This window comes from Impatiens glandulifera, chromosome 6, assembly GCF_907164915.1.
Source record: "Impatiens glandulifera chromosome 6, dImpGla2.1, whole genome shotgun sequence".
Classification (NCBI taxonomy): domain Eukaryota; kingdom Viridiplantae; phylum Streptophyta; class Magnoliopsida; order Ericales; family Balsaminaceae; genus Impatiens; species Impatiens glandulifera.
The window spans coordinates 10,338,995-10,356,274 of record NC_061867.1 but is presented as its reverse complement, the minus strand read 5'-3'; the positions used below and the strand labels follow the sequence as shown (position 1 = coordinate 10,356,274).

Sequence of the window (17,280 nt, the reverse complement as noted above, 5' to 3'; positions counted from 1 at the left end):
TGTAGATTTTAAATTGAGAACTTCCATCTTAATTTCTTGAATGTTGTATTAACTAGCTAGATACAATTAATGAATATAAATACATATGATACAAGGTTGCATTGTAGGGCACATGTCTATTATTTATATACACACGTACACATGCATGCATATGTTGGAGTGGTGTGATGTTAATTAAGAATTCTGCCACTTATTTAATTGTTGCATGTAGGCACATGTCTACTATTTCTATACACATAGACATATGTATGTTGGACAAGTGTGATACTAATTAATTAAGAACTCTCCTACTTATTTATGGGATAAATTTTAAAGATTTAGGACTCCTCGCGGGGTTTAACTTTTTTGAGATTTGTGATTACTACAATGTATAACCCAACACTATCTCAAATAAAACATTCAAGGAAAATACTAAACTTTAAAATAACAATAATATTCAAAGTACAATAATTATATTGCTCCTAGACCACTCCATTCACACCTGCGAAGACCTTTATGGCTTCAACATTTGAATCAATCATATGTTTTTCTAGGTAATCAGAAAAGACAAACGATCGGAACAGAGGAGAATCCCCTTCCGCAACCAGCTCCGGCGGCACCTCCATCATCACCCCATCCTTAGGCAACATGAACAACGCACACGTATACTTCTCCTTATCGCCGGTATGCATCGTCACCCGATGCTTCACCGCCCGGAACTTACCATTGCTCCAAACCTCAAAAGCATCGCCAACAATCACAAGAAGGGAACTTTTGGGGATCGTCACCGGAGCCCACTCACCGTCTTCGGAGAGAATCTCAAGCCCTTGGATACCGTTGTCGTATAGAATGCTCAAGATGGTATGGTCGACGTGCGGCATAAGACCTTGAGTCGGTTTCTCGTCGTTGTTCTTGGGAAGGAGCTTGTATTTGAGACCTCTCATTAAGCATGTAACATTCTCCGCATGCTTATTGTAGTAATCTGATATCCCTAGATCTTCGAAAGTGAGTTTCATAACAGAGAGAAGTACATCCATTAATTTCATCTTCATCGACTGAGTCACCTCACTGTCAATTTTCATTCCAAACAAGGATTGATTCAGAACTTCTAATTAATTAAGTAATCGAGATAAGGGTAAAGAATCACCCACCAGAAAGATGGATTTCCATCCGGCCACATATGACCAGCGAGAGATCGAATCTCATCGTCGGGGAGGCCATAGACGCCGAAGCTCTCCTGTCTAGTATAAGGATTAATTCCAAGGTAACCGCCATGCCAGAGATTAGGTTTCCTTCCGTATTGTTTCTTGGTATCGTCGGGGAGGGCGAAGAATTCCTCAGAGGAGGAGAAGAATCGGTGCTGTTCTTCCTCGGAAATCATGCCGCAATCAATAAGGAAGCATCCGTAACTCTCACATGCCTCCCGCATCTTCCGTGCTAACGATTTCCTTTCTTCTGCATCTTTGTTTAGCTTCATCACCTCCTCATTCATAACAATGGTAGGGATTTGGATTGGAGAAGCTTCCATCTTAATTTCTTGAATGTTGTAATAACTAGATACAATTAAGGAATATTAATACTTATGATACAAGGTTGCATGTAGGGCACATGTCTACTATTTCTATACACACGTACACATGCATATGTTGGAGTGGTGTGATGTTAATTAAGCATTCTGCCACTTATTTAATTGTTGCATGTAGGCACATGTCTACTATTTCTATACACACATAGACATGCATATGTTGGACAGGTGTGATGCTAATTCAGCACTCTTCCACTTGTTTAATAGCTAGGTGTATAGTAAGAATAAACTAAATGATAAGGGTTTGTTTGGCGGAGCATTTGAAGGTGTATTTGCTATTTTGATGGATAATAAATTAGTATAATTGGTAAAAATCTATGTTTCGGTTAGTCAACTTAGACCATATAAGTCCTCTCTCTTATAGTTTATGAGTTAGGTAGTTTTTGTTGAGGTGTTTCTTGTCATTGTGGGCGGATTTTAAATTTCGGGTAAACGGGTCAGGGTTTTCTATTATGAAAACGGGTTAAAGTATAAATATTTTTTTTTGGGGTATTTTTCTCATAACACAGTAAGGTTGAGAGAGAATAAACAGATCTAAGGTTTTTCTACTTCTTCTTATTCTTTGGTTAATCCAGAGTGAGAGGTTGGGGGAGCTTTTGATTGTAGAGGATTCCAATCATTCCTAGTGTAATCACTTCTTTCATTTGAGAAAATGGCATGTAAGTTTCTACTGTTGACATTTCTTTAATTTAGTGAAACTTATCCCTCCCATGGACGTAGGTCGATTTTAACCGAACCACGTATATTGCGTTGTTATTACTTTGTGCTATTTCAGTTTTTTGGTAATCTATTTGTCGTCATAGACGATTTGGAAATTGATTTATTACATGTTTGATTTCTAAGAAGATCCGTAGTGGTATCAGAGCAGTATTGATTGGTTATCTGTTTTAACATTGGAGCAGAGTGCTCTGCTGGTTACTTAACGAAATTCAAAGAGGAGATCAACTGGTTTCTTTGCTGGGGGTTTTTGTCAATTGTTAAGGCAGTAATAATAGGGAAATCTACACCTGATATGGTGAGTCAGAATGGTACAAACTACAGGCAATGGAAACTGATGATTAGTGATTTGTTAGTTTTAGATTATTTGAATGAAGCAATTGAAAATGAGGGTGTTAGACCTGAGACTACAAAAGAGGCTGATTGGAAAAAGACAGATAGAAAGGCCTGCAGCTTTATTCGTTCTTGGGTTGGTGTAAATGTTGTGCACCATGTTGAGAACGAGACTACGTCGTATGGTGTGTGGAGCAAACTTGAAGCTCTCTACGATGGGAGGTCAACATGGAATAAAGAAACACTGGTACGAAGGTTGGTGAATCTAAAGTATATTGATAATAAATCAATTGTTGAGCACTTGAATGAATTTCAAAATATTTTGAATCAGCTGAGTAGTATGAAGATAAACTTTGATGATGAGGTGCAAACACTTTTAGTCCTTGGATCTTTGCATACAAGTTGGGAGATACTTATTATCACTCTTAGCAACTCAACACCAAATGGTAAAGTAAACATGGCATTTGTCATCAGTTCATTACTTGATGAGGAGATTCGAAAGGGGGATAAACCATTTAAGTTTGATATGTTGGTGGCTGATAGAGGAAGATCAAAAGATAATAGAAGTGATTCGAGCAGGAGCAAGTCTAGAAGCAAGTCTAGAGCTCCAAAGAAGGATGGTGCTTGCCATTACTGTGGAAAAATTGGTCATTGGAAAAACGAGTGTTGGAATTTAAAAATGATAAAGCAAAGGGTACAGTGAAGCCTAGAGAAAAGAAAGGACAGAGTGCAGATACATTTGCTTATGCTTCAGATGGTGAACTGACATATGCTTCGAACTGTCAAGACTTCTATCTTAGCACATCTTCAAATGAAACAGCATGGATTATTGACATAGGTGTCTCATTCCATATTACTCCACACAAAGGTTACTTTCAGTCCTACAAAGTTGGTGATTATGATGAGGTTCACATGGGTAACAGTGGTGTGTCCAAGATAGTTGGTCTTGGTGATATTATAATCGAGACAAACATGGGTTGTTTCCTTACATTGAGAGATGTAAGACATGTTCCTGATTTGAGAATGAATTTGATTTCAGCAGGTAAGCTCGATGATGGAGGCTACCATAATGTTTTTAGTGGTGGAGCATGGAAGCTAAGCAAGAGTTTATTGGTTGTTGCACGAGGTAAGAAATGTTGTTCCTTATATAAGACAAATTTGAAAATTGTCTGATACAACATATTCTATCGTGATGGAGTCATCCTCTAATTTTTGGCACAAGAGACTAGGTCACATCAGTGAAAAATGGCTGAATGTTTTGATCAAGAGGAATGAGCTGCTGAATATCAAGAATGCTCATATTGAAAATTGTGAGCATTGCTTGAAGGGAAAGCAAAACAGAGTCTACTTCAGTAAGTCAAAAGTAGAACTGAAAAAGAATGTCCTTGAACTGGTCCATACAGATGTTTGTGATCCTATGAAGATTAAATCTATAGGTGGTGCTTCTTATTTTGTAACATTCATAGATGATGCATCTATGAAGGTTTGGGCATATGCTATAAATTCCAAGGATGAGGTTGCAGCAAAGTTTGAGGTCTTTCACAAGTTGGTTGAAAGAGAGACAAGAAGAAAACTGATGAGGGTGCGGTCAGATAACGGGGGAGAGTACATATGCTCATTTAATGATTATTGCAAAGAGTAGAGTATTCGACATGAACAGACTGTGCCCAAGACTCCACAACAAAATGGTGTGGCAGAGAGGATGACGGACTAGGAGTATGCTCTCCCATGCCAAGTTGGCTAAGCATTTTTGGGCTGAAGCCATGAGCACTGTAGTATATGTGATCAACCGTTCTCCCTCCAAGCCATTGAATAATAAGTGTGCAGAAAGCATCTGGTCAGGTAAAGATGTTAATTATGACTATTTACGTGTTTTTGGTTTGCAAAGCTTTTGTGCATGTTCCAAAAGATGAGAGGTCTAAGCTAGATGCAAAAACCAGGCAATGCATATTTTTGGGGTATGGTGATGAAAATTGGGGATACATGTGTTATGACCCAGTTGATAAAAAGTTTTTGAGAAGTCGAGATGTGGTATTCCTTGAAGATCAAACTATTGAGAATTTTGAAGATGGTGAAAAACTTGATACATACATACGTGATCTTTCTGGTCTTGAGTTGTCTCGTGATATTGAGGAGACAATGCCACATGTCGCTTCAGACTCAGATAGTGATGATGATGTTCCTTAGGGTCAAGTTATAGGCCATGGAAATGATACAGCAACTAATCTTGGTGATAATATTGAGGTTGATTTTGAAGTTCAGCAAAAAGATGGAAATTAATAGAATCAACAAACAGAGGTACTTAGGAGGTCTATTAGGGAAAAAAGATCAAGTTCTAAGTACACTGTTATAGAGTATGTCCTTCTAACTGATTGTGGGGAGCCTATATGCTATAAGGAGGCTCTTGAGGATGCTCATAAGGAAGAATGACTAGCTACCATGGATGAAGAGATGAAGTCATTGCTGAAAAATAGCACATATGAACTAGTTGAAAGACCAAAGAATAGAAAAGTATTACAAAATAAATGGGTATACAAGATCAAGAAAGAAGGTGATGATAGCAAGACAAGATACAAGGCTAGGCTGGTTGTCAAAGGTTTTAGCCAGAGACATGGAATCGATTATGATGAGATTTTATCACCGGTAGTGAAGATGACTTCTATCCGGGTGGTGTTAAGTCTAGCTGATTGTATGTATATTGAGGTTGAACAGCTTGATGTCAAGACTGCATTTCTCCATGGTGATTTGGGTGAAGATATTTATATGGAGCAACCTGAAGGTTATAATAAGAAAGGTGAGGAAAACAAGGTGTGCAAACTTGTCAAAAGTTTGTACGATTTGAAGAAAGCACCAAGGTAGGTATCTTAAGTTTGAGTCATTCATGACCATCCATGGGTACATGAAGACGTCTACAGATCATTGTGTCTTTGTGCAAAAGTTTGCTTTTAATAATTTTATTATACTTCTTCTATATGTTAATGACATGCTGACTATAGGGAGAGACAAGCTCAAGATTTCCAAGTTGAAAAAGGATTTGGCTAAGTCTTTTGAGATGAAAGACTTGGGTCAAGCAAGACAAATTCTTGGAATGCAGGTCATTCGTGATCGGGTGAAGAAAAGGCTATGGTTGTCTCAAGAAAGATATATTGAGAAGATTCTAAAACGATTATGTATGGACAAAGCAACGCCAGTTGCTTATCCATTGGCTACACACTTGAAAATAAAGAAGACAATGTCTCCCAAGGATGAAGAGGAAAAACAAGAAATGTGCAATGTTTCATATGCTTCAGCAATAGGCAGTCTGATGTATGCAATTGTCTATACAATACTAGATATAACTCATGCGGTTGGAGTAGTTAGTCGTTTCCTTTCAAATCCTAGTAAGACACACTAGGAAGCGGTTAAGTGGCTAATGAGATATCTTAGACTGACCTCCAAATACGCTTTGTGTTATAGTATTGGGAAGCCACATGTTGAAGGGTTTCTGATTCATATATGAGTGGTGATATTGACATAATGACATCAACTTCAGGGTATTTGTTTACCTTTGAAGGAGGAGTTGTATCATGACAGTCTCGTCTACAGAAATGTGTTGCTTTGTCTACTACAGAAGCTGAATATATTGTCATTACTGAATGTTGTAAGGAAATAAGATGGATGAAAGAAATATGCATTACACAAGACAGGTTTGTGGTGTTTGGTGACTCACAGAGTGCTATACATGTGAGAAAGAATCCAAGTTTCCATTCACGTTATAAAAATATCCAAAGAAGGTACCATTGGATCTGTGAAGTGCTCGAGAAGAAGGAGTTATACTTGGAAAAAGTGCATACAAATGAGAACGAGTCAGATATGATGACAAAGGGCTTGTCAAGAGGTAAGCATGAGATATGTTGTGCCAAATCCGGAATGGTTCTGGAAGGAGCGTCACGATGATGAATGTTTATAGCAACATTCTCCCATGGCTTGGAAGGGGGAGAATTGTTGAGGTGTTCCTTGCCATTGTGGGTGGGTTTTTTAAATTCCAGGTAAACGGGTCAGAGTTTTCTGTTATGAAAACGGGTTAGAGTATAAATACTTTTTTTTGGGTATTTTCCTCATAATACAATAAGGTTGAGAGAGTGAACAGATCTAAGGTTTTTCTACTTCTTCTTGTTCTTTGGCTGATCCATAGTGAGAGGTTGGGGGAGCTTTTGATTGTGGAAGATTCCAATCATTTCTAGTGTAATCACTTCTTTCATTTGAGAGCATGGCATGTAAGTTTCTACTATTGACATTTCTTTGATTTAGTGAAACTTATCCCTCTCGTGGACGTAGGTCGATTTTGACCGAACCACGTATATTGCGTTGTTATTGATTTGTGTATTTCAGTTTTTTGGTAATCTATTTATCGTCATAGACGATTTGGAAACTAATTTATTACAAGTTTGATTTCTAAGAAGATCCGTAGTTTTGCTGTTGTAAAACCCAACAGTTTTTGTATATGTTATGATATGGTATTGAGTTTAAATACTTAAAATTGATTTGTTAACCTATTTTATATGTTGATGCAAAATATTATGTTTTTTATTGGGCTAGTTGATTTTATCTCGATAGTTTAAACGTTGTTGACTCTTGTAATGTAAGATATTGTAGAATTTTTTAGTATATGAATGGAGGCTTGTATGTTATTGATTTATGTTTGTGTATGCGTCAAAAACCGATTATTCGGAAAAGTTTTTGGAAAAATAGAGGTTTAGAAAATTGTACTTAACAACCTATTCCTCAGAACTTACCTTTCTCTCGAATACCAAAACCGGAAATGAAATACCAAAATGGTAAACGCTGTTAGAGTACGTAAATTGTCTATATTCGTCAAACTTCGTCGCTACCTTTATTTCGAATCACAAAAATGCGATGAAGAACCAAATTAGGGTTTGACGAAATTAGACTACCTTTGAAACTCGAAAAAGGACCTCGGCTTTTAAAAGAAATTATGTTTACAAGTTTGGTATTTCAGAGGATCTCAGCCTTACAATCTTTGGTTTGTGATTTTTAACACTTGTTATATTAATTAATTATTTATTGAGGTTCCTAAAATGTGTCTACAAGTATCACATCCTAGACATACACCTACATTTGTGATACTATGTTCCTAGTGATGCATTAGGTATGGTCATAGTGCAGAAATAAACGAGGTAGACAAAATCATTATCTACAATAAGATAATAAACACAAAGCACATAAAGAAATAAAAAACAAAAAGTTAGATTTCAAATCAACCCTTTTTTTAAATATTTATTTTTAAGACTTTTAATAATACTAAAAACAATTAAAATAATCTAGTTATATCATATAGAATGAACTTCTTAAAATAATTAAAATAATCAAAAGGTATGAATTGGCCCTTAACGTTGTTGAACACAACAAGGAAGATCGGTCGATAGGCACATATAGGATTGGATGATGGGTGATGGCTTGGAGGCCACAATAAGTAGGCACGCAAAATGTTGGAATACCAAGACATTAAGTATCCCTTAAGGCAAGAACAACAACAATACCGAACAATTATGCAGACGAAAGAAAGCAACTAAAGTACGCAAACACAAGATTTATAGTGGTTCGGCCAAAATAAGCCTAGCTATATCCACTTTTGAAGCACAAGAGACTCTCAACTTTATTATCAAGATTGTTATGGAAGTATTACAATTAATATCTCATAATGAAAGCTTACACACAACTCACAAGGAAGCGATGCTCTAAATAAAAAAAAAATTGACTTCCTAAAGTGTCCGACTGCACTTTTAAATAAGTCTCAATTAGGTAAATATCAATATTTTGTCCAAAACTCTTAAAGAGCTTCCAAAATATTCTTATCATATTTCCTAATTGTATTTTCATAACAAAATATCTAATTTCCTTTTGTGACAATCTTATTTCCTAATATCAAGATTATACATCAAAAGATATAGTTTTCTTTTATTGAATATATACTATTTCCTTGTACTAAAATTGTGTACCATTAATATATCATATTTGTAATATTGTAAATTCATTCTCAACATTACACCTTGATTTACAAGTTATCTCTGTCTTATCTTCCATCATTTGTTTTGTCAACAAGCAAAGTCCCATAGCTCTTAAATCCAGGAACCGCCAGCTTATATACAACATTGTCACCTTCTTGGTAATAACTTCTCTTTGCTCGATTATGCTCCTCTCGATGTACAACCCCACATCAAACTTTAGCGTGGAAACACCTTCGACAATAGTAAAATCATGGGACCTTTAGGTCGCTTAAGTCATCCATTATATCACATATAATGAGTTACCCAATGTTTTTGTAAATTAAGATTTATAATCTAACGGATTACATAAACCTTTAAAAACATCATCATCATCAAAGATGGTACATACATATAAAATGTATCTTTATCAATGGTAGAAATACCTAAACCTAGGTATCTAGGGAGTGAAGATATAGTAGTTGAAGAAATATAGATTTTCTTCCTAACACCTACCTTCGTCTTAATTCGTCTCCCTCATTTTGTTTTGTTCCTCTCTCTAGAATTTACAATCTGACTAATTACGTAAATTCTCAAGAACAACATCATCATGAAAGATGGTACATACATATGTAATGTATCTTCATAAATTATGGAAATAACTAATCATAAGTATCTAGGAAGTGAAGAGAAAGTAGTTGAAGAAACATAGATTTTCTTCCTAACACCTACCTTCGTCTTGATTAAAGTTGAGAAGACCCAAGATGAACTTTCATCCTCTACTTTTTCAAAATCAGATATCTGTCGAAAACTAAGGACATCCCAAACGAATATCCATCGTCTACTTTCTCAAAATTAGATAATGATCGAAAGCCGAGAAGACCCGATACGAACTTTCATTGTCTACTTTTTCAAAATCAGATATCTATCGAAAATCAAGGACACCCCAAACGAACATCCACCATCTACTTCCTCAAAATTAGATACTAATCGAAAGCCAAGAAGACCCAAGACAAACTTATATCGTATAAATAATTATGTATCCAATGACATCTCTTTACTCAAGCTCAAGATCTAGCAAAACATTTACCACTCATCTTTCCTTGAACTTTGCACACTCAACCAACTTAAATTGCATACTTCTTTAACTTTCTTCAATTGTTTTCACCATGCTACATAGTTTCTTCGAAAGAAATTATGAATGTCCTTTTATTTGAATTGATTGAGCCTCTCATCTAGCCCATTTTTCATGACTAGGAATCACTCAAGGTCTTATTCATCTTCTCGCATCATATGACAATTCAATACGCTCATTCGCCTTTGAATTGACCGAGCCTCTCATCTAGCCCGTTTTACATGACTATGAGTCTCATTCAAGGTCTCAACTCTCATCTTAATAAAATGACAAATCAATCATCTCATTAATCTTAATTATGATCCACAATGCATGGACAGTTAAGATAGAACAAAAGAAGTATCCAAATCATCACATTTGAATTGATCGAGCCTCCCATCTAGCCCATTTTTCACTCATATGACTAAGTTTGTTGTACCAAAGCTCAATGTTTTCTTCATCATCAACTGCATTGACTAAACAATCTGCAATCGTTGTCTGTATCATATACAATGAGGATCACTTTCCTCCCTTTTCCAAAATCAATGAGCCTTTAGTAAGCTTTCCTTAGTTTTAGGCAGTCTTTTTTAAAGTCTTCTTCCTCTTAACATCGGAAACACTTCACATTTTCTTTAGTCTTCAACATAGACATAGAACTTTTACTACTCTACCTTCTTTTTCATGAAGTTGTTTACCTCTGGTAGATATGTCTTCTCCATTGTTTTATTGTCTATAATTTTCCCTCTTGGATTGTTCCTTGAACATCAAGTAAATCGTACTTTTTCCACCTCAAACTTTAAAGTCATTCATACCAACAAGAACTAAAACTTGGACATCTTTTAGAAACCTCCCTAGAACTTGTCAAGAACCCTCGAAGGATCATCCAAACTCTTCAGCTTCCTCTCCTCTCGAATAGCCTCGCTCTGATACCACTTTCTCTATCAAGATAATGTTAAGCAAAATACAATCAAAAATCAAGCCAAACACTAATTTCTCGATCACAAACTAGGACGCAGTCGAAAAACTAACCAAGTGAATGTTATCATCGGTCAAAACTTATACAATCGAGGCACTAGTTTCTCTATTAGAAATCAAGACATGCCAAACACATTCGAAAAACTAGCAAGGCAGAGCAACTACACGGTCGAATCTTGAGTCAGGCACTAATTTCTCGGAACGAGGCTAGACAACTTTCCTGCATTACAATAAAAAACTAGCCTCCTTGGTCTAAAACCATACCGGAGGATGTCAAGAAAACACGGTCCAAGCCTGGTTGACTTACAACTTGTAGCATAACTACTATTCTTGTTTTTGGATCCCAAATCCAAACCAAACACCATGTGCAGCTAATGGACCAAACTAACCAACACTATAACAGCATATAATTCTAATCTAAACAGGAAAGTAAGAAGTATTGGGAAAAATCTCTTAATAACAATTAATAATATTTCTTTTTCTCTTTGTATGCTATAATGAGATAATCAAGAAACCTAAATTAAATAGCAGACAATAAAATCAAACACAAAGAGACACATCAATTTTAACGTGAAAAATCTAACATGGATAAAAACTACAAACCCATAGGTTTCCTAAAACACAATCAATATATTGTAATGAGTTACACCAAAGTTTTCTCTTGCACCCTTGAGATTTACTAATGCATAGTCTTCATCGTTAGTGTTAGATTATAGAAACATGAACAATAACAAGAAAAGATGTCATTGAATTAGAATACTCAAATAAGTATTTGAAAGAAGTCCAAACAAATATCTAGACTAATCAAATTGTATAGAACGCTGCAGTGGTTCACCACTTGTGATTCGAGTCAAAACCGATATTGTTTGATTGCCCGATCGTCTCACTGAAACTTTAAATATATAACCCTTACTTTTATTTATGTTTTCTCTCTATCGCTTTCTCTTTCTTTTTATTATATGTTTATAGATGTCTCTTCTCTAAACAAAGAGTTGTTTAAGAATGATATTATTTTACTAACGAAAGCTGATAGGTTGATAAAAGATGTGACAAATGAAAAAATGAAGTTGTGTGCAACTTCAGTTGGTCTTCTTCGTTAAGACACCGGATGGAAAGCTGTTACCGATCAAGAGATGATGAAGTTAGTCTCCTAGTGGGAGATTGTTGAGCTATGGAGCCTACACTTATAATAAACTTTATAATTGTTAAGTAGAGTTTATTGGTTTGTAATTGGTTTTGGACTTGGGCCTGAACAAGAGTTATTTAAGTTTTATTACATGAATTTTTACCTTATCAATATGTGATTATTGAGGATTTACATGAACAAGACATAATTCTAGAGAGATAAAGTGTGAGGCAAAAACTATGTATTCATTCTTCTTCATAGTGATCCGTACATCTCCTTTTCCTTTAGTCTCAAAACTTCTATCATCTCCAAATCTAATAGCTAAGAATATTTTGATTGAGTCTAAAAAACATTACTATGGTGTTATCTTTGTAATATGCACAATACAAAATATAACCTAATAGGTCCATCTTATATAAACTAAAAGATAACACACTTATATTGAAATAATTATTTTTGTAATTATAATATTTAATATTATCTACAGAATAATAATTCAGAAAGTTATTCTTTTAAATACACCCATTCCACCGATTATTAAAACATATATAAAAATATATTTAAAGTTTGCACAAATAATCAAAATCCGTCTACTTTGAGATTTTGTTGTGTAATTTTGATTAGTAATGTAAATAGGCAGTCGACCCGACATGTCAGTGAAACAATTTTTGAGAATGTTTTATATATATTAAAAAATAATAATAAATGTTTAAAAATCACAAAAGATGACATGTAAAAATAAAATAAAAATCAAAAAACATATAAATAAGAAAAAAAAATAGAAACACATTACCCAACATGTTATCGAGCTCGTAGATCTTAAAAAAAACAATTAATTAACTCTCCGACTTACTTCAATAGTTTCCTAAATAAATATCAAAAAACGTCATAATAATAGCATTATGTTGATACGCATCAAACAACTTCAATCATTAAAAGTTCAACGATTTTTCTAAAACTACATAATCTATCAAAAATAATCGGGATGGTAACTCAAATATGTTGGCATGTCATATATGTAGTATCAATCCAAACTTTACAACAACCAATGGTGGATCTATGTAGGGGCTCGGCCCACACCGGAAAAAAAAGTTACAGTTAAAATGTGATATTATCCCATAATTTTTTAATTTTTTCAATTTAATTAATTATTTGTTTATCTAATTATTAACAAAATAGCAAAATTTACCTTTATCCATTCGTTTTATCCAAAAATTTCTCGTTATTTTTTTCTAAGCTCACCCCAACTCAGAATCCTGGATCTGTCCCTACCAGCAATTTTTCAAGGACTCGGGCATCACCTAGTGAATCTCAGTCATACTTCACAAAAGACTTTAGATATTAATCACTCATCGACAATGCAAAAGTAAGTGACTCGTCGATTCCACCTCCTTATGACACATACTGCAACGACTTACCATGATACAATCTATTTTCATTCACATATCATTCGTAAGAATTCCAATATAAATAACGCTTCGTCTAAAGAACGAGATCTTGGATAGAATCTGACTCTCAAAGTTTCTTCCAACAAAAAATTGTATGGAATCTTCTTAACGAACAAATTATAATAATGCTCCCACATGGAAACTATCAATGTTTTGTTAATGCATAATTTCTTGTTTAGACGGTGACACTTACTTGCGTCCTACCTGAAGCAAAAAACTTTATTATGAGATGAACTATCTCTAATGTTTAATCTCCTTCTATATCTTTTAGACTAGCGAAACCACAAGACCGATGATTAAACATGTCCTTAAATGTGGCATTTCTACGTATAACATTGAAAGTAAAACTCAAGATACGTCACAACCAAATTTTTGACATTACATCAAATATCATCCTAAAAACTAGTCAAAAATTCATCCCCACAATAAACCTCGACTACTTGCGGAACTTTTCACGTTGTAATGCTCAGATCTCGTTCTTCTATCCCATCACATTCGTCATCTCATAACTCACCTTACTCTTGAGTCTCAAGTGAGATGAGGTACCAAAATGGTAGGCGTGATTAGAACTCGTGTAAATGGTTAATTTTGGACTAGTTTTGACTTTTTTAAAGTCACCACCTAATTTGCTTCTCGAGGAATTAGGAAAAAAAATTGAGTGTTTAAAACAAGATTTAAATATGTTCTTGGTTCGGTACTTTGTTACACGTGATAAAGGGTCTTGACGATGTGTCTCACGTGCCTGTAAACGACGTTATCTACTATAAACTTTTAGTCATTTAAAAAAATATATAATTTTACCTTTGTTTATTTATCACGTTCTAATACATGCATCTAAGTATAAGTCTAAACATAAATATATGACTATTATTTTATCCTAAAATATGTGTCTTTGTTTTATAGATTTTAAATATAAAAGTGAGGAAAAAGAAAGGGGAAATTTGATGAAATTACCCTCATAAAAGGTCTAATTCCAAAAAAGGCCCACGGTTGATAAAGTTGGCAAAAATGGCCTTTTTGACCTGTGAAAAGTCTATAATACCCTCACGCGCCTGTTTTTCCGCTCAATTACGAGAAATGTATTTCTCGCATTTGATATTTCTCGTATTTGGCTCAATTACGAGAAATGTATTTCTCGCATTTGGTATTTCTCGCATTTGGCTCAATTACGAGAAATGTATTTCTCGCATTTGGTATTTCTCGTATTTGGTATTTCTCGCATTTGTTATTTCTCGCATTTGTTATTTCTCGCATTTGGTATATCTGACTATATATTGAGATTCGGATATTTGTAAAATATATGAAAACGGCTAGGGTTTCGAATCGATCTACAATAAACTACGAAAGAACAATCTCCAATGGAGGACACTATCGCGATGCATTCATCTCTGGATATCAGATTAACACACATACATGACGACGACTCAAGACAAGAACGCCTTATCATCGGAGGCTCCACTTGCCCCGTCACCGTCGAACGCAATGTTCGCTCCGACCTCGACACCACACTTCCAAAGCCTTGTATGTATTCTCTAGCTAGATCTTGTTCTTTCAAATTATCAGATCTTTGAGATTGGGTCTTTTTTCATCAAATATGCAGACTTGGCTAGAGGGTCGACTGCTCCTGATATGGACCATCCACAAGGAACAATAGGGCACCCTCAATATGGCATGAGTGTCCTCTAGCAACATGATTCCTTATTTGATCAAGATGACAATGGAATAGTCATCTTTTGGCGTCAGGGCTTGCGTTGTCTAACAATGACAACAAACTCAATTACGAGAAATGTATTTCTCGCATTTGGTAAATATTCTCCGGCCACGAACCCTAAATTTAGGGTTCTCATATAAATATTCTAAAATTTAGATTTTCAAATTAAATTGTCAATTTTGAAATATGGGTTCTTTAGATTTTGATGATATTGTTTGAGATGCAGATTTGCATCAACTGGGTTTCAATATTATTGTATCTCTTGTAATGTCTATGTTTATAAACGGAGCTATGAGTTATCCTTCTCTTCTTGTGAGTATTTTCTGCTTTTAAATCAAACAATCTTGTGAAATTGTATCCATTTCTAACATATTTTGTGATGGATGAAGGGATGGATACCTTCTCCATTCCTTCATATATACATAGCCAACATCCATAAAGCCAAACATGGAAGTGATTCTGGAACTTATGATACAGAAGGAAGGTACATGCCGGTGAAGTTTGAGAACATGTTTAGCAAGTATGCACTCACTATACCTGGTAGGCTCACTTTTGGGGAGATGTGGGCGATGACTGAAGCAAATCGAGTAGCATTGGACTTATTTGGATGGTATGTATGAACTATGAACTAGAAAGAAGAGATTTTTGTTTTCCTTTGGTATTATTTTAATATTGAAATCGCTAAACAGGTTTGCGGCTAAGGTGGAGTGGATAATGTTGTATGTTCTAGCTCGGGATAGTGAAGGAATGTTGTCTAAAGAGGCAATAAGGTGTTTTGATGGGAGTTTGTTTGATTACATTGCAAAGATGCAGATGAGTGAAGGGAAGATGTACTAAGAAGAAGATGAAGAAATTCTAAGTCTTGTTTGGTGATAATAATAATGATAATAAAGTGTACTACCAGACAAGAAGAAAATAAAGTTTTTTCTGCATTGTGTTTCAATATATTATATGTTGCAGCAATATATCTTGTTACCACCATTATCTCAAATCTTGAAGAGGAATGATCCAACTTGTAATGAGCAAAGCATATGCATAAAACCAAAATCAAATCAATAAAAATCACAAGAATTGAAAGGGTATATGATTCTAATCTCAGTTGTGAATCAAAAAACAAAATTGACAAGTTTTTTAAAGCAAAAGAGTCCCCCGGCTTTATCAGATAATAGCATTGGCAGCACTTGCAATTCTGGGTCATAAATCAGCACATTCCTTCCCAATTGGACTAGTAATGGCAGAACCTGGTTTTTTTACCATTAAACAAATAATTGTGAGTGAATGAATGAGGCCTAAAGATGATATAGTAATTTAACACATTTTGAGACATTTTTTACCTTTCATTTATCCCTTAGGATTCACTATCACACCAGCATTATCTGCATAGTAACAACATATTTATCAACCAAGATATTTACATATTACAATCAACAAATTTCATATATAAAAAAGACCGAGAAGTATGTAAGACTTAGAACGCAAATAAGTGAGTATAGTGTTTCTAAATACATCATTCATCATACCATAAACTCTATTCATTATCCCTAATACTCTTTCTTTAATATTTTAGTGGGTATATACAATACCCAAACACCCTTGAAAACCAATACTAAAGAAAAACTATTTCTAAATCCTCAGCATAACAAATAAGGGAATGTATCAATCAGATCGTGAAAAGAGTGGGTTCTTGTCTAACTATTCTAGTAACGAATAACAAAAAATTGGTTAAACAAGTAACAAGTTATAACACAAAACAAAATCAGAATATACTAAATCACTTTCAAAATACATGAACACTCCATCCTTTCGGCGCCAGGGCTTGCGTTGTCTAACAATGACAGTAGGCATGACCTTCTTTCTCAAATCAGGTTTCCCTTTCTTTACCGTCGCCATAACCATATCTCCCACACAAGCAGACGACAATCGATTCAAACGACCCTTGATCCCCTTCACTGATATGATGTAGAGATTCTTCGCGCCGGTATTGTCGGCACAGTTGACCGTAGCCACCACAGGAAGACCTAGTGACATGCGGAACTTGTTTTCCGCCGATCCTCCGCGACCTGAAACGTGTTGTTTTTCAACATTGAATTACTATCAAGTATCAAGCATGTAGTTAACAGAGAATTGTATAGAAGATGAAAAAACTAACCTTACTTCGACATTTTGGCAGCTTCAGAATACAAGTACAATATGAAATTAGGGTTTTAGAGTATTTATATGAGAACCCTAAATTTAGGATTCGTGGCCGGATAATATTTATCAAATGCGAGAAATACCAAATGCGAGAAATACATTTCTCGTAATTGAG

General features: G+C 35.0%; 1 protein-coding gene and 2 pseudogenes across 1 annotated transcript; 1 reads left to right on the top strand and 2 right to left on the bottom strand.

Moving 5' to 3' along the window:
• Positions 1 to 461: 461 nt before the first annotated feature.
• On the bottom strand, positions 462 to 1,507 carry LOC124943127 (probable 2-oxoglutarate-dependent dioxygenase AOP1). Its single transcript, XM_047483683.1, has 2 exons — positions 1,131 to 1,507; positions 462 to 1,047 (listed from the first exon to the last, which is right to left on the bottom strand). Exons 1-2 carry the CDS (start codon positions 1,505 to 1,507, stop codon positions 462 to 464), a joined length of 963 nt encoding a protein of 320 aa, XP_047339639.1.
• Positions 1,508 to 14,619: 13,112 nt separating this feature from the next.
• On the top strand, positions 14,620 to 15,864 carry LOC124943126 (annotated as a pseudogene).
• Positions 15,865 to 16,130: 266 nt separating this feature from the next.
• LOC124943969 lies at positions 16,131 to 17,027 on the bottom strand (annotated as a pseudogene).
• Positions 17,028 to 17,280: the final 253 nt, after the last annotated feature.